The sequence below is a fragment of the Oncorhynchus kisutch genome, linkage group LG5, assembly GCF_002021735.2.
Source record: "Oncorhynchus kisutch isolate 150728-3 linkage group LG5, Okis_V2, whole genome shotgun sequence".
NCBI lineage: Eukaryota > Metazoa > Chordata > Actinopteri > Salmoniformes > Salmonidae > Oncorhynchus > Oncorhynchus kisutch.
Window position 1 is genome coordinate 6,087,013 of NC_034178.2, and position 18,633 is coordinate 6,105,645.

General features: G+C 42.7%; 1 protein-coding gene across 1 annotated transcript; it reads right to left on the minus strand.

The window, feature by feature from the left end:
- Nucleotides 1-1,496: 1,496 nt before the first annotated feature.
- Nucleotides 1,497-4,416, minus strand: LOC109890565 (zinc finger protein 271-like). Its single transcript, XM_020482491.2, has 2 exons — nucleotides 3,620-4,416; nucleotides 1,497-3,317 (listed from the first exon to the last, which is right to left on the minus strand). Exons 1-2 carry the CDS (start codon nucleotides 4,025-4,027, stop codon nucleotides 1,773-1,775), a joined length of 1,953 nt encoding a protein of 650 aa, XP_020338080.1. The 5' UTR covers nucleotides 4,028-4,416; the 3' UTR covers nucleotides 1,497-1,772.
- Between the last annotated feature and the right edge of the window lie 14,217 nt (nucleotides 4,417-18,633).

An 18,633-nucleotide genomic window follows, 5' to 3' on the forward strand; every position in this document is an offset into this window, starting at 1 on the left:
CTGTGGGCGTAACGCAAGAGTCCGCTGCCCCCCCCCCCCAAAATGACTCCACCCACGAACATGCACGCACACGAACATGCACGCACGCACGATGTCTTCAAAAAAGAGCAACTTGCTCATACTTTGCATCCTTTTCCACCACTACGGCAGGGGCATATTTTAGGACTTTCCAGAGGGCCCGCAACACACCATGACAATTACTGTCAGCATATAAAATAAATTTACGATTGGCATAATGTGGGCACGCCGGACACAACAGAACAATAACTCACAGTAAAATATTTAAGTCAGAATCTACTAGTGCTGAGCGATTAACCAACATTTCGTTTTGTTATTAAACAACTAATTAACCGACGACGCTTCAATTACTTGAATTGCATTTCGTTTGTTTTGTGTATGTGAGCCTAACGCACTGTTTCTCTAATCATTCAAGTCAGAAATCAAGTCAGGATCCATTTTTATTTTTTATTTTTGTACCTTTATTTAACTAGGCAAGTCCGTTAAGAACAAATTCTTATTTTCAATGATGCCTAGGAACAGTGGGTTAACTGCCTTGTTCAGGGGCAGAATTACATATTTGTACCTTGTCAGCTCAGGGATTTGAATTTTCAACCATTCAGGTACTAGTCCAATACTCTAATCACTAGGCTACGCTGCCACAGAGTTGGGAGGCAGAGTTTTTATTTAAAAAATATTCAACCTAGTTTAACTCAAACGTGGTAAATAACTACAATGACCATAATCCATTTTGATATCTGTTTAGAACATATTTCCTTGATGTTCATCTCCCAAACATGCCACTGCTTTACTTACAAATGTAAAACAAGATTGCAGGAGAACAGGAACTACCACAGCAGTCAAATATTTTCTTAGTTTTTTTGTGCACATTTTGAGAAACTGTCTTTGTTTTCCAGCTGTATTGTTGTGTGACTACCTGCGCTCTGTCCCAACTGCTGTATTGAAAGTTGACCGATGCACTCCAGCAAGCAGGCTTCCTGCATGCACATATCTATTACTGCTAGCGAGGCACAGACTCCAATCTAAATTACTGCACACATTTTTAATTGCTTAATGGGAAAATATATAATAGTAATATTTTCAGGGTCAATTTCAGGTGGAACTAATTATTTGTGGAAATTCTTACACAAGAACACTCAAAGTCAACCTTAAATTAATCATTGTTCATTTGTCAGCGCACTGGAGAGGTTCCAACTAACTCAATGCACCATAGTACACATGTTAATCAGGAGCTCTTTTTGGGCAGTCCCAGCAGTTGTCTTATATATGGCTCTACACAGACAAATTATATTTGCATGACTTAGCATAATTAATTCAATATTAACCAATACTGGTTCATAACATGTGACAGACTAACACCTCACGAGGCTTCTCTCTAAACTGAGACCTTGAAACTGAGATATTTTTTGTTTGTTCTCAAAACAATGTCTGGGTATACTGCCAAATTGCAGTTACTGATAAGAGTCAACCACTTGAAATTGGTTGAACACAGAAATTGGTTTATAGAACAGCACATGAATAGAACACAGGAATTAGTTATAAGAAAAGCACAAACATTAAAATTCCCATAACAATAGGGTTTTGTAAATCTTACACAAGATGACGCAAGTTTGGAGGAAAAGGTCATTGAAGAGGTCAGAAGGAAAAACAATAGGGTTTTGTAAATCCTAATAATCTGTTAACATTTTAGCTAACAGATTATTAGATTGTCAATGATTAGGTAGGCTCCCACTTCCTGCAACCCCACTTCTGCATTATAGATCGAGGAAATCTGAGACACCAGAGTAGTGCCTCTTCTCGTGGTGTTTTCTGTCACCATCTTGGGAGAAGCGTTGCCCACAGACAGAGCATTGGTATGGTTTCTCTCCAGTGTGAACTAGCATGTGTACCTTAAGTTTCTCTTTTCGAAAGAATCTTTTTCCACAGTATCTGCACTGATGATTTCGCTCTCCAGTATGAACCCTCCTCACATGCATCACCATGCCATCTTTGCGAGTAAATGTCTTTCCGCATTCCAAACAAGGATAGGTTGCTCTTTCTCCAGAGGTATGTGTTAGTATGTGTCTTTGGTACGATTTTATGTATGGAAAACTCTTCCCGCACTCAGTGCAGTGATACGGTGTCTCTCCAGTGTGTACTCGCATGTGTATTTTGATGTTGCGATACTCCTTCCCACATATTGTGCAGAGAAATGTTTCTATTTTTCTCAAATGTGTTCTCCTGTGTCTTTCAAAAAGTCCCTTGTACAAGAACTGCTTGTCACAGTCAGGACAGTGGAGGATCTCTCTGTGTACTAAAAAGTGTGCTTTCCAGTCAACCAGGTCTGAAAACCTTTCCTCACACTTTGAACAGCTGTAACTTTTCTTGTGTGTTAGCTGATGTTTTTCAAGCTGTTCCAATAGGACAAAGCTTTTCACACAGTCAGAGCAGTGGAAATTACGTTCCTCCTTCATGTGTGTTTTTTGGTGTAATTTAAGATTATCTAATCGAGCAAAACTTTTGTCACAGTCAGGGCAGTCGTAAGGCTTCTCTCCTGTATGTGTTCTCTGATGTCTTATAAGACGATTCTCTTGTTTGAAGCTCTTACCGCAGTCGGAGCAGACGTAGGGCTTCTCTACAGTACTGAAACTCTCGGTCCAGTCTTCAGGAGTATCTTCAGGATCCTCTTCATTCTCCTGTGATGTTTGGGGTTGTTGTCCTTTTTCTACGTGTTGATTCTTTCTAACAGAACTTTTGCAAAGCGAGTCTTTGCCTGGCTGTGACTGGACCATTTCCCCCCCTGGTGCACATGCTCGAATTTGACTCTTCTGCCTGCCTCTGCTGGCTGTTCTCTGCGGTGTGTTCACACGGTCTACATTCAGTCCAGCCTGTTCGAGCCGTGTGACATGTTCCTCTTTCATATGTCTTTTTGTGTGTAATTTAAGCTTATCTAATTGAGCAAAACTTTTGTCACAAACAGGGCAGTGGTGATGCTTCTCTCCAGTATGTGATCTCTGGTGTCTTATAAGATCCCTCACTTTTCTAAAGCTCTTACTGCAGTCAAAGCAGTAGTGTGGCTTCTCTCCTCCAGGACTGAAACCCTCGGTCCAATCATCAGAGTCATCAGTATCTAGGGGCTCCTCTTCCTTCTCCTGTATTGTTTTGCTATGTGATGGTGTTCTCTTTCCGGGAGCTCTAGCTCGTATTTTACTCCGAACTACAAAATGTCCATCTTGCTGTTCATTATTAGAACTGTGGAAGTGTTCCCGCTCGATCAGGTTGTCATCTTGCAGGTCTTCTGGGGTGTCCATCTCCTCTGCCTGGAAATACATTTAAAAATGGCATAATTACTAGTGGGCCTACCGTCTCTGTTCTCTAAAACATTCGTTTTGTAATAATATAGTCTACTTTTCGATACATTTAAGTCCAAATTAGAATAGATAGCATACAATAAATACCTGAACAAATAACTTACATGTGTACAGTAGTAGCTAGGTCTAATCGTTTGAAATACCTAACAGTGTCAACATGATAATGATGCTTTGTTTGTCATTAGGCCGAGAGATCACCATAGGCTAGTGATCTAGGCAAGAAAAGGTTCATTGACAGTAGTAGTCTTTACCTTCGTCTCCTTGTGTTTAATGAAGCCAGACAGCCAGGACAGCGTGGTGAGTATTTGTGGTTGTATTTCTGACGCTGCATCCCCACTCTTCCCCTTCATTTTCCTCCTCAGTCGAACATATCGGTCTCTCAAGTTCTTCCATTTCGTCCTGCAAATCTGTTCTTCTACTCTCAGAGTTTTGGCTATCTCCTTCCAGCTGTTGTTGGTCATGGTAAAGTCTTTATAGTCTTTCAATGAGGTGTTGTACAAATTGTTGTACCTTCTGACCTCTTCAATTACCCTTTCCTCCAAACGTGCGTCGTCTTGCGTCTTGCTTGGCTTAGCGTCATCAGTATATTGAGGCTCCTCGTCATCTTGGTTTTCCTGCATTGTTTGGGGCAGTCCTTCGTCCTTCTCAAAGTCCGCCATTTTCCCTGATGTGCGTTTTGTATCTGATCAGATAGGGTGTGGGTAAAACCACAAGCTGCAAACGAAGTCTGCTGTGCTATTCTATACACAACAGCTGTCTATTTTTTCTTGTAACAATTTAAGCTTTTGGTTAGATTTGATTCGTAGTGAAACAAAAATAAAAAGCCCATCATTTCACACGATCCTTGTTGTTGCTACTGCATATCTATCCCACTGGCTGGTTAGGTAGTCCTCTCTCCACACCAGACGCAGCGTGATGAGGTTTAGAAAGAACAAGACACACACAGAAAGCTAAACTACCGATTGAAAACGAATCTAGACGACTAGATCGGATATACAAATCACATGCATGTTGAAACGTCAAAATGCCACTTCTTCGGGATTGTGTTGGTGTATCGCATCCAATTTAAGATGCATACACCGCCACCTACTGTACTGGAGTTTGAGGCCATTCATGGCCTACCTACATTCAATTATTTGTGATATGGTCCTATACAATTTGGGGAGAGTAAAAAATATTTTTGTTGTTGTTGTTGTATTACCCTACCAACGGCCTGGGAGGACAGAACACTACCACTCAACACCCCCTGCAACTGTTCTGCAGTAAAACCTCGCAATCCCAAGTATGTACCAGCCGCTGCCACCACAACCTCTCTTTTCTGGGACTTTAGATCCATTTTTGTAGTACAATTGACAACCATAGCTACTGTATGAATGCCAATAAAACTACCTTACTGAAGCACATATTATTTCCGTCACTCTCTATTAGTCTCTGCCCACTCACAGGAATCCTATCAGGATCCCCATTATAGTGAATGGGGAAATGGTCAATATTCGCGCAAAAAAGATTAACATGGTACCAACAATTGCTTTTATTACACAAGATGCAACGTTATGTCCTTGAACCAATTGTTTTAATATCGCACACAGAATAAGTTATAAAGATAATTTAGTTGCTCCACCAGCTTGCAGTACCCCGTCAGCCATCATCTTGAAATACTGGTTGCGTCTGAATACCGTACTTGCGTTTTAAATAAGCATTTTGAGTATGCGAAAAGATTAAGGTTTATAGTATGTTAAATTTGGAAACTTCATCGCATACTCAATACCATAATTAGTTAGTCTAATTTCAATGTGAACATCTACCCCAACTGAGTATGTTCCTCATATGATGTATTTATATTATTGCTTGTGCTGCTGTGGACACTTAAGGTAAGGAAACATAGTGCAGGGGTGTCGGGGTGCCTGAGCGCGGAGGAGAGGGGCTCACTCACTTTTTCCCAATCTGAGGATATAAGAAACTGGTAAAACTATTTCTGGAAAATGTATTCTGATAAATTCCAAATTATATTTAATTACATCTACAATTCCATGAAAAACGATCAAATGACAAACAAAATAAATATGTATAGCAGCCGGGAGGAAGGAAAATTGTTGTTTCTTCCGTGTCTTCTCTCTGCCTGTGGCAAAAATGATGAAGAACTATAGGCTACGTGTATGCACGGCGGAGGCCTGTCTGAGGCTTGACCACTTTCGCCAATCAGAATGTTGAAAAAATTCAATTAAACGTGTGTCTGCCTTGACGTTTATAAAACTCCATGGGACCCACTCTCTACTCTTCCGCAGTGGAACCCAGAACGATATGTGAACACTTGGTTATGCCGAGGACAGCCAAACCAGAGTGGCTACAGCAAGGCTAAAAGGAGTTTGACCCACTCGGAAAGTTCAGATAGCCCTGCTAGGGTATTATAGCCTACATTGGCTATCGGTTGAAACGCAGGGCCAGTTCTAGCTTGGTATGTCAGGGTGGTCAATTAGAAATGTGAATTGGGCGAAGTTGGCGGTAATAATGCATTTAGCTCCTGGACGTTGTAAAACCATGAGCTGTACCTGACGCCTGTCTCCAAATTATTAATCCACTGAGAAGAGAAATTAGATTATCATCAACATTAACAATGCAAAACAAGAGTTGGGTTATATACGGGTTTTAACGGCTTGATTGTATACTGAACAAAAATAGAAACGCAACATGCAACAATTTCAAAGATTTTACTGAGTTACAGTTATATAAGGAAATCAGTCAATTGATGAGGCCCTAATTTATGGATTTCACATGACTGTTGGTCACAGATACCTTTTAAAAAAGGTAGGGGCGTGGATCAGAAAACTAGTCAGTATCTGGTGTGACCAGTGTCACGGTGACGCCTGTTTTGTGCCCCACATTTTTGCAAAAAATAAAATAAAATATTTTTGGGGGGGTGGGGGGGCTGCCTGTTTTTGCCTTTTATTTTGACATTAATACGTGTCACATATCAGTTTGCAAACAATGTGAAAAAATTTATCATTTAGTTAATAAAGCCTTGTACAAACATGGTCTCTTTTTTGTTTTCTTGTGTAAGGCAGCTCCAAAGTGCAGGTGTTTCAGCCTAGCTCAGTGCTTTCTGTGGTGGTGGGGCAAACTAGCAGAAAATACGGAGCGTTGCGCTGTGATTGGCTTAGTGTTCTGTCACTCATGGGTACACTGCGTCACCGCCAAGTCTAAGGGTAGAGCTCAAAAATTCAAGCCCCTTGGGTGCTGCCAGAGTTACATTAGAAGTGCCCATCCAAGGAGGCTCAAGGTCACTGGCCACAGATAAAATGACGTAAAGTCACGTTAATATCTACAGTAGCTTTGATTGGACTGATTGGACAAAATCTTAGCTAGCAGTCATCATCATAAATCAAGTTGATAATCTACTGGCAAATTCTTTTTAATCCTTGTCATATGAAGATAAATAATTAAGAGAAATTATAGATAAAACGTATCGGTGCTCATCGGCCATTGGACAAGATTAAGGGTCTCTTTTCCTAGTTTAAAATGATAAACATTCAATATTGGCCATGCTGTCAATGAAGCAGGATTTGTGCCACGCTTAAAACAACTGCAAAATCTGACTTTAGTGAGTTGAAGACAACTGGGAAATCAGAGAAAACGAGCTACGACTGGGAAAAAACTTTCACCCAACTTGGAATTGTAAATCTGGAATTCGGACCTCTTTCTAGAGCTACAACCTGAAGATCACTGACGTCATTATGATTCAACCTTTTTTCTTTCTTTTGACTTTACAGTTGTCTTGAAAGCACCATGAATCCAGAGGATGCCAGACTTTGATGACAAAGTTTGATGACAACATTTTCCCACGATGGACAGCCGCGCCACCTTCCTGTTCAAGTGAGCACAGCACAACAAGGTGAGTCCAAAAATGTATTGTATGCTGCTGCATAAATGATGTAATATGCCAGGGAGATATGTGTACTGTAGATTAGAAAGTAATACTACGTTTATGTTGTGTAGTAAGCTGTTAGTGGCCCATGTGCCTCACCCTAATCATTTGGTCTATTTTCACCTCTTAAATTCACCTACGGTTCTGACTTGGTGGTGCACATGTAGCCTATAACCTGTTTTTGAGAAATGTAATCATTGAATATTGTAAGAGCGTTCATTGTCTGCTTATATAGCCCCTTTATTTATCCTACAGTTCTGACTTGGTATACAATGTAAGAATGGCCCATGTTCTGAATTCTGTTGCTGTACATTTCAAAAGTGCTGAACAAATAGTTATATTGACCACGTCCGTCCTAGCTAGCTCATTAATGTCTTAATCGAAATTACGGATTGCCTCTTATCCGCTTGTCATCCCCTTATGCCATAGTTTGTACATCTCAATTGTCAGTAGAAACCACATTTGTTTAAGCAAGTCAGCCATATCACCTATGTTTTTATAAGGGCAGTAAATTAGGCTGAATGAACTGTTTCGCTGCCAGACAAGGCTTTGCTGATAGCCAGGTGCAGCAGTGGTAAGGTGTTGGGACTGGTGTTGGGACTCTGCTGTTGGGACTCTGCTGTTGGGCAGCTTTATGTAGGCTCTAACAGTTTGTGGGCACCGTTTGTCACCGTTATAGTGCAATTAATGTATTGTTTAGTGTTGTGTAGTGTAGTGGCTTTGCTGGCATGCATCCAACATTTTATGTTTTGTTTGCCCCACCAAGACTTACATGCTAAATCGCCACTGGGTGTGACACATCTCCTTCGCATAAAGTTGATCAGGCTGTTGATTGTGGAATGTTGTCCCACTCCTCTTCAATGGCTGTGCGAAGTTGCTGGATGTAGTCGGGAACTGGAACATGCTGTCATACATGTCGATCCAGAGCATCCCATGGGGCCGTGCATTATCATGCTGAAACATGAGGTGATGGTGGCGGATGAATGGCACGTCAATGGGCCTCAGGATCTCGTCACAGTATCTCTGTGCATTCAAATTGCCATCGATAAAATTGAATTGTGTTTGTTGTTTGAGGCTTATGCCTGCTCATACCATAACCCCACCGCCACCATGGGGCACTCTGTTCACAAAGTTGACCTCAGCAAATCGCTCGCCCACATGACGCCATCTGCCCGGTAAAGTTGAAACTGAGATTTATCCGTAAAGAGCGCACTTCTCCAGCGTGCCAGTGGTCGTCGAAGGTGATCATTTTCCCACTGAAGTCGGTTACAACCCCAAACTGCATATATTTAGCAGGAACTTAAGTGGTGACTGTTCCTTCTCACTTCATCTGACCTGACCTGACCTCGGCCTGAATTCCTCACTCCTCCCTAATTCACTGCTGCCTTAACAGTGACTGAAACCAGGCGGTTACCCCTTTCCTCTCTCCCAAGGATCCATGAGATTCAACAATAACATGTTCTAACAGAATGTAAGGTCCGTTCCTCACTCAGTAACATCCCATACACCTAGTTGTTATCCCTCCATTGACCCCAACATGAACATTCATTAAACAATAATACAGTATAATAATCAATCAGTTCTAATACAGTAACCCGAATACGTATATTTCAAACTAGAATCCAACATTGTTCAGAGCACTTTGAATAGCGCGTAGTGAGAATGCAATAATTATTATTTAGGCGAGATTGTCCTTGAAAGAGCACATCTCGATTTGTTTTGGATTTTATCAACTGCAGTATTGATTTGACCATTTTTGTACCCTCTTTCCTTGAAATTTCTTTGCATCTCAGCCATGTTTCTGTCGAAATTCTTTTGATTGAACAGAATTGGCTGTAGGGGCAAACTGTTTTTCAGCCCTCCACAAACTGTTATGAACAATGGATATCTTGTAAAGATCTGTGTAGAGAACATTATCCATCATAATTTGGTCATAACACTGTCATGACCCGTATATTTAAACCTGTTGTGACACCTGTTGTGACATACAGTATATTGTATTATTTTATGGCAGGTTATGACACCTACATAAGAGTGTCAAAACCCACATTTATTCAAATGAGTTTTTTCCCTACCAAGACGTTTCCTTTCATTTGAAAGTTTGTCTCTTAAACCCTTCGTTTTTGTGGTTAAGAATTCTTTACAGTCATGTTTTTTCATCATTTTTTAAACAACTTGTAGAAAATACACTTTATGACACTGTCATGAAGCATTATGACCATCCTATCTCACTTTACTTGGACTAAGAAAATACACTGCTCCAGCATTCATCCCAGTCATCAGCAACAGAGAATTGGGGTAGGTGCATGTCTGACATCAATGTGTGCACAATTAGAATGATAATTTAACATCCTATTTTACTGTCGACACGTAGGCTATGGTGTAATGGAATGTTTTTCCTTGTTGGTAGGGTTTGTGGGTTTTTGCACTCTGATGTAGGTGTCATAAAATAACGCAATATATGTCACAACAGGTCTAAATGTGCCATGACAGTGTTATGACCATATTACCACATGGCGCCGACAGAGATGGTCGCCTTGCTTCGCGTTCTTAGGAAACTATGCTGTATATTTTGTTTTTTTATGTATTATTTCTTACATTGTTACCCCAGGAAGTCTTATTACATACAGCCGGGAAGAACTATTGGATATAAAAGCGACGTCAACTTATCAACATTACGACCAGGAATACGACTTTCCCGAAGCGGATCCTCTGTTTGGACCTCCACCCAGGACAATGGATCTAACCCCAGAAGCCGACCTAAAACAATGGCGCCGCTGAAAAGAGGCAGACGGAGCGGCCTCTTGTTCAGGCTCCATAGACATGCACATCTCGCCCACCGCTCCCGGGTATACTACTCGTCAATGTCCAATCTCTTGACAACAAGGTATAAGAAATTTGAGCAAGGGTCGCATCCAGAGAGACATCAGAGATTGTAACATTCTCTGTTTCACAGAAACATGTCTCTCTCGGGATATGTTGTCGGAATCAGTTCAGCCACCAGGCTTCTCCATGCATCGCGCCGACAGAGATAAACACCCCTCTGGGAAGAGGAAGGGTGGGGGTGTATGCTTCATGATTAACGACTCGTGGTGTAATCATAACAACATACAGGGACTCAAATCCTTCGGGTCACCCAACCTAGAATTCCTTACAATCAAATGCTGGCCATTTTACATCCCAAGAGAATTCTCGTCAGTTATAGTCACAGCTGTGTACATTCCCCCTCAAGCAGACACCAAGACGGCGCTCAAGGAACTTCACTGGACTCTATGTAAACTGAGGCTGCATTTATTGTAGCTGGGGATTTAAACAAAGCAAATTTGAGAACAAGGCTACCTAAATTATATCAGCATATTGATTGCACTACGTGCAGGGGTAATATACTCTAGCACTGCTACTCTAACTTCCACGATGCATACAAAGCCCTCCTCCACCCTCTCTTCAGCAAATCCAACCACAATGCCATCTTGCTCCTACCATCTAATAGGCAGAAACTCAAACAGGATGTACCTGTCACGTTTCTTCAAAATCGAACCCAGAAGCAGACCAGGACAAGGAGAGTAGGAAGAAGGTGAGTATTTATTTACAAGTGAATGTGAGTGGGTAGATACATCCAGGTGGCGTAGCGGGCAGCGGTGGTGAGTTGATAGGAGTAAATAGGTGGATCCAATGGGGAAGCGGAATCCTCCGATGACCAGGTGGGAATGGGGTAAATGATCCGGGTGAGTAACTGAAGACAGAACAAACGGAGGTAAGTTGAAGGCAAGCAAGACATACAAAACAACAAAACAAATTCTATCCAACTTGAGGCTGATACTATGGCACAACATACTGTTCATGGCTAACGATCCGGCAGGGAATGGATGTCAGGTCAGAGCTTTTGAAGGGGAGAGGTGATGATCAGGACAGGTGTGCAGATTACTGATGGGATACAGGTGCGGGTGAACATCGATCTCCCAACAAGCTAATCTGCCCGGCAACCAGACAGGGTGCGTTCCAGGACACCGGAAACATACTCCAGGACAGAAACACAGGCAAACACAGACTCAGGAAGCGGGGTTCGTGACAGTACCAGTGACTAGAACCATTCAAAGCTGGTCTGACCAATCGGAATCCACGTTTCAAGATTGTTTTGATCACGCGGCCTGGAATATGTTCCGGTCAGCATCAGAGAACAACATCACCCTATAATCTGACTCGGTGAGTGAGTTTATAAAGAAGTGCATTGGAGATGTTGTACCCACTGTGACTGAACTGCAGTTCATCCAAGATGGCGTAGCAGTTCAGATGTCTTTGTCTTGTCCCGTGTATATATATTTTTTTCCTTCGTATATATTCCGTATATATTTTTAACCTCAATTTCAACATACTCTCTTGCAACCCGCCTCACCTATTTTCTATACTTTAGAAACGGAACCCCCAACAGAAGCTAGCCAGCTAACTAGCTACTAGCTAGTAGTCAGTTAGCCACTGCTAGCGGTCATTAGCTAACCGTAGCCCGTTCAACTCCTGTCAGTCTGCACAGCCCGATTCAACCCAGCGAATACTGGACTGCTTTTTCTCCACATCTCCGGTTTCCTACCGCAAGCTCTGAACCTTTTCACCTGGATCATCACAGCTAGCTAGCTGCTATCCGAGTGGCAACCGTCTCTGTCCCAAAGCAAGCACCAGTGAGCCTGGAACTAGCCTTGCGCTAGGCCCATCTCCCAGCTAGCTGAAGAGGTCCATCAGCCACTCCTTGGGCTACAATACATATTTTGCCAATTGGCCTGGACCCTTTTTACTGCCGACTCGGAGCCCCGCCGATTCCATCATTACTGGTCTACCGACGTAATCCGCCCGAGGGGTTTCAAATAGGCTCCACCGTCCCGACTTCCCCTGAAGGCCCATCACCTAGCCTGCTAGCCGCGGCCCGCTAGCTGTCTAGAGCATATCGGACTGTTAGCTGAGGAGGACCATTAGCCAATTTCTTGGGCTACAATACCTATTTTGCAAATTGGCCTGGACCCTTTTACTGCCTACAGTGAGTCCTGCCGATCCAACACGACTGGTCTGCCGACGTAACCGTCCGAGGGGGCTGCAACAGACTTCTTCCATCGCGACGTCCCCCTAAGGCCCTTCTGCTAGCCTGCTAACCCCGGCCCGTCTGAACCGCTGTGTCTCCAGCTCGCCTAGCTACCCACGGGTCCCTATGATCACTCGGCTACACATGCCTCTCCCTAAAGTCAATATGTCTTGTCCACTGCTGTTTTGGTTAGTGATAGTCTTATTTCACTCCTCCAGCCCTGCTCAATATGCCTCAGCTCGCCATTTTGTTTCACCTCCCACACATGCGGTGACCTCACATGGTCTAAATGATAAAAAACCTGTCTCATTGTCACACAATGCCTAGGTTCACCTCCACTGTATTCACATCCTACCATACCCTTGTCTGTACAGTACATTATGCCTTGAATCTATTCTTCTTCACCCAGAAACCTGCTCCTTTTACTCTGTTCCGAACGCATTAGGCGACCAGTTCTTATAACCTTTAGCAGTACCCTTATCCTACTCCTCCTCTGTTCCTCTGGTGATGTAGAGGTTAATCCAGGCCCTGCAGCACATAGCTCCACTCCCATTCCCCAGGCGTTCTCATTTGTTGACTTCTGTAACCGTAAAAGCCTTGGTTTCATGCATGTTAACATTAGAAGTTCTGTCTTAATATCCAGGTCTATGCCCAAACAATTCGAGCTTCTACTTCTAAAAATCCACCTTTCCAGAAACAAGTCTCTCACCGTTACCGCATGTTATAGACCACCTTCTGCCCCCAGCTGTGCCCTGGACACCATAAGTGAATTGATTGCCCCCCATCTATCTTCAGAGCTTGTACTGTTAGGTGACCCTTACTGGGACATGCTTAACACCCCGGCCGTCCTACAATCTAAGCTAGATGCCCTCAATCTCACACAAATCATCAAGGAACCCATCAGGTACAACCCTAAATCTGTAAACAAGGGCACCCTCATAGACGTTATCCTGACCAACTGGCCCTCCAAATACACCTCCGCTGTCTTCAATCAGGATCTCAGCGATCACTGCCTGTATCCGCTACGGGTCCGCAGTCAAACGACCACCCCTCATCACTGTCAAACGCTCCCTAAAACACTTCTGCGAGCAGGCCTTTCTAATCGACCTGGCCCGGGTTACCTGGAAGGACCTCATCCCGTCAGTTGAGGATGCCTGGTCATTCTTTAAAAGTAACTTCCTCACCATCTTAGATAAGCATGCTCCGTTCAAAAAATGCAGAACTAAGAACAGATACAGCCCTTGGTTCACTCCAGATCTGACTGCCCTTGACCAGCACAAATAATCCTGTGGCGGACTGCAATAGCATCGAATAGTCCCCGTGATATGCAACTGTTCAGGGAAGTCAGGAACCAATACACGCAGTCAGTCAGGAACGCAAAGGCCAGCTTTTTCAAGCAGAAATTTGCATCCTGTAGCTCTAACTCCAAAAAGTTCTGGGACACTAAAGTCCATGGAGAACAAGAGCACCTCCTCCCAGCTGCCCACTGCACTGAGGCTAGGTAACACGGTCACCATCGATAAATCCATGATAATCAAAAACTTCAACAAGCATTTCTCAATGGCTGGCCATGCCTTCCTCCTGGCTACTCCAACCTCGGCCAACAGCTCCTCCCCCCCACAGCTACTTGCCCAAGCCTCCCCAGCTTCTCCTTTACCCAAATCCAGATAGCAGATGTTCTGAAAGAGCTGCAAAACCTGGACCCGTACAAATCAGCTGGGCTTGACAATCTGGATCCTCTATTTCTGAAACTATCCGCCGCCATTGTCGCAACCCCTATTACCAGCCTGTTCAACCTCTCTTTCATATCGTCTGAGATCCCCAAGGATTGGAAAGCTGCCACAGTCAACCCCCCCAATCAAAGGGGGAGACACCCTGGACTCAAACTGTTACAGACCTATATCCATCCTGCCCTGCCTATCTAAGGTCTTCGAAAGCCAAGTCACCAAACAGATCACTGACCATCTCGAATCCCACCGTACCTTCTCCGCTGTGCAATCTGGTTTCCGAGCCAGTCACGGGTGCACCTCAGCCACGCTCAAGGTACTAAACGATATCATAACCGCCATCGATAAAAGACAGTACTGTGCAGCCGTCTTCATCGACCTGGCCAAGACTTTCGACTCTGTCAATCACCGTATTCTTATCGGCAGACTCAATAGCCTCGGTTTTTCTAATGACTGCCTCGCCTGGTTCACCAACTACTTTGCAGACAGAGTTCAGTGTGTCAAATCGGAGGGCATGTTGTCCGGTCCTCTGGCAGTCTATGGGGGTGCCACAGGGTTCAATTCTTGGGACGACTCTTTTCTCTGTATATATCAATGGATGTTGCTCTTGCTGCGGGCGATTCCCTGATCCACCTTGACGCAAACGACACCATTCTGTATACTTCTGGCCCTTCCTTGGACACTGTGCTATCTAACCTCCAAACGAGCTTCAATGCCATACAACACTCCTTCCGTGGCCTCCAACTGCTCTTAAACGCTAGTAAAACCAAATGCATGCTTTTCAACCGTTCGCTGCCTGCACCCGCACTCCCGACTAGCATCACCACCCTGGATGGTTCCGACCTAGAATATGTGGACATCTATAAGTACCTAGGTGTCTGGCTAGACTGTAAACTCTCCTTCCAGACTCATATCAAACATCTCCAATCTAAAATCAAATCTAGAGTCGGCTTTCTATTCTGCAACAAAGCCTCCTTCAGTCACACCGCCAAACTTACCCTAGTAAAACTGACTATCCTACCGATCCTCGACTTCGGCGATGTCATCTACAAAATAGCTTCCAATACTCTACTCAGCAAACTGGATGCAGTTTATCACAGTGCCATCCGTTTTGTTACTAAAGCCCCATATACTACCCACCACTGCGACCTGTATGCTCTAGTCGGCTGGCCCTCGCTACATATTCGTCGCCACCCCCACTGGCTCCAGGTCATCTACAAGTCCATGCTAGGTAAAGCTCCTCCTTATCTCAGTTCACTGGTCACGATGGCAACACCCACCCGTAGCACGCGCTCCAGCAGGTGTATCTCACTGATCATCCCTAAAGCCAACACCTCATTTGGCTGCCTTTCCTTCCAGTTCTCTGCTGATGACTGATGACTGTGAATGGAACGAATTGCAAAAATCGCTGAAGTTAGAGACTTTTATGTCCCTCACCAACTTTAAACATCTGCTATCTGAGCAGCTAACCGATCGCTGCAGCTGTACATAGTCCATCGTTAAATAGCCCACTCAATTTACCTACCTCATCCCCATACTGTTTTTATTTATTTACTTTTCTGCTCTTTTGCACACCAGTATCTCTACCTGCACATGACGTACTGATCATTTATCACTCCAGTGTTAATCTGCTAAATTGTAATTATTCGCCTACCTCCTCATGCCTTTTGCACACAATGTATATACTCTTTTTTTCTTTTTTTTCCTACTGTGTTATTGATTTGTTTATTGTTTACTCCATGTGTAACTCTGTGTTGTCTGTTCACACTGCTATGCTTTATCTTGGCCAGGTCGCAGTTGTAAATGAGAACTTGTTCTCAACTAGCCTACCTGGTTAAATAAAGGTGAAATAAAAATATATATATAAAAAAAGAAATTCATAAAAATAGTCATATAAGTATTTTCAACCGGGTTTTGCCCCACTGGGTAGTGATCTAGGCTAGAGAAGGTTTATCTACAGTAGAAGTGGTCTTTACCTTTGGACAGTTAGACTCTTGTATTTTATGAAGCCAGACAGCCAGGACAGTGTGGTGAGTATTTGTTTGTATTCCTAATGCATCCCCACTCTTCCCCTTCATTTTCTTTCTCAGTCTAACGTATCTCTCAAATTCTTCTATTTCATCCAGCAAATGTGTTAGCCCAAACTCTTAAGAGTAGAATCTCCTTTCATCTATTGTTGGTCATGGTGAAGTCTTTGTAGTCTTTCAATGAGGTGTTGTACACATTTGTGAACCTTCATTTAGCTTTTCTTTTCAACTTTGCATCATCTTGCATCCTGCTTGGCTCAATATCTTCTTTGAGCTCCTCTTCACCTTGGTTCTCCTGCATTTTGTGGGGCAGTCCTTCCCCCTCAAATTCTGCCATTTTCTCTGTGTGTTTTGTATCCCAACAGAAGGAGTGCGGGTAAAACCAGAGGCTGCAAACCAAAGAAGTCTGCAGTGCTCTTCTATACATAACAGTTTGTCAGCTTTTGCTGGTAGCAATTAAAAGCTTTTTGTTAGATTTGATGGAAGTGAAAGAACATTTTTAAAAAGCCCATGCCTGTGACTTTCCCCACAGTCCGGTTAGTGTGATTTCTCTTGGCTTCCTGGTTACCACCAATCAGAATGCCCGAATGCACATTTGGACTCTGACCCCTCCCACTCCAGGACAGAGTGGCCAAATATGTTTATAACTAAACCAAGATAGATGACAGTCCGTCATTTCAAACAGAACAAATGAGTCATATTGGGCAGAACAGGCATGGAGATGGGCAAAACCAAGCACAATCCTATTTGCGCGTTCTAGCATTCATGTGCATATTTCTGTTAGGGAACGTCTACTCGGAAGTGTGCGTGTGCAACTCAATTTGCCTTTGCACTCCTAAACAAAGCTTCTTTTTTTTTTTTTTACTTTAGCAAAAGGGTAAAGTCTACAAAACGTAACATTTTAGTTTTGGGAACATAAAATTGTATTGAGATCAAATGTTTAATCGATTAGAAAATTAGCATTATGTCGGCCAAAATCCATCTTCTCCCACTGCCGGCTACTGGGCTTCCTATAGAAATAACTACCAAATTTGGTAGTGAGTGGAAACCCAAGCAGATGCTTCACATTTATACATCCAGTGAAATATCGGTCTATGGAGTGGCTATTTTTATTTTATTTAACTAGGCAAGTCAGTTAAGAACAAATTCTTATTTACAATGACGGCTTACCAAAAAGGCAAAAGGCCTCCTGTGAGGATGGGGGTTGGGATTAAAAATATAAATAAATTAAAATATAGGACAAAACTATAGTTTGTTAATCATGAGAAGAGAGTAGAGTCGCAAAGGGTTGGAAACTTTACGGTAATTTTCCAATGGGAAGTAGATTCATCCCAAAAAATTGCTTAGAACAGTTAACCTTTTTTTGTGGGATATACATAAGGTAATTCTAGGTCTTGTGACATATTTTGGTTAAACTATCCCCAATTCAATGGAATTGCAACCCTCTGCAGGTACAGTACATTCCTCCATCACATGTAGAGCTGATTCTCAAGATCTTGCACACTAATGAGACACAACACACACATCAAAGCACCCAACAGGCTGACCAATACAAGGGTTGAAAAATTGGTGGCCATCCGGGCAAATTTGAAGCTTTTTGAGCCTGACATCCTCAAAAAGGTTGGAAAGTGACAGTGAAGATGAGGCCTCAGAGTCTGATGTTCAATAGGTGGACATTGAGGAGGTCCAGGGAAAAGACATGGAAGCCTGAGAGGAAGACAACCAAAGCTTTAGTTTCTAGATTATCATTTTCAGACGTATGTTGAAAACGTTTTTGGGAAATGCGATGGATCATTAGGGATAATTCAATATTCCCTTTTGTTGTTCAGTGAAATCATCCCATGTGAAGATTCAACTCATTTAATTAAAGTTAAATTCATAACTAAATAGTTGTTTTTATTTCTATTGGAAGGATTTAATAATTTGCAATTATGTCTACTTATAACAAGGTAAAAGGTTTGTTTGTCTCGATATGGTAAATATCCAATGGCACCTGTTGTGGACAGGTGTCTTTTATACTGATAACAAGTTCAAACAGGTGCCATTAATACAGGTAATGAGTGGAGGACAGAGGAGCCTCTTAAAGAAGAAGTTACAGGTCTGTGAGAGCCAGAAATCTTGCTTGTTTGTAGGTGACCAAATACTTATTTTCCACCATAATTTGCAAATAAATTAATAAAAAATCCTACAATGTGATTTTCTGGAATTTTGTTTCTCATTTTGTCTGTCATAGTTGAAGTGTACTACCTATGATGACAATTACAGGCCTCTCATCTTTTTAAGTGGGAGAACTTGCACAATTGGTGGCTGACTAAATATTTTTTTACAATTGCACCCTGCTCACGAAGTTCAAGGCCGACGGCATTACTGCAGGCTGTTTCCAGAAAACAGGATCCGTCATTATAGTAAATGGGAAAATGGTAATCGCGGCACCAAAATTGCTTATATTATATCAGACTTAACGTTATGTCCTTGAACAGATTGTTTTAATTGGTATTTGAACACACACACACACACACAC

Excerpts from the sequence above, each read along its gene's own strand:
- LOC109890565 (XM_020482491.2), bottom strand. The coding sequence starts at position 4,027 with ATGGCGGACTTTGAGAAGGACGAAGGACTGCCCCAAACAATGCAGGAA. Across the intron at positions 3,318-3,619 it reads TTAAACACAAGGAGACGAAG|GCAGAGGAGATGGACACCCC; the intron begins GTAAAGACTACT and ends ATGTATTTCCAG.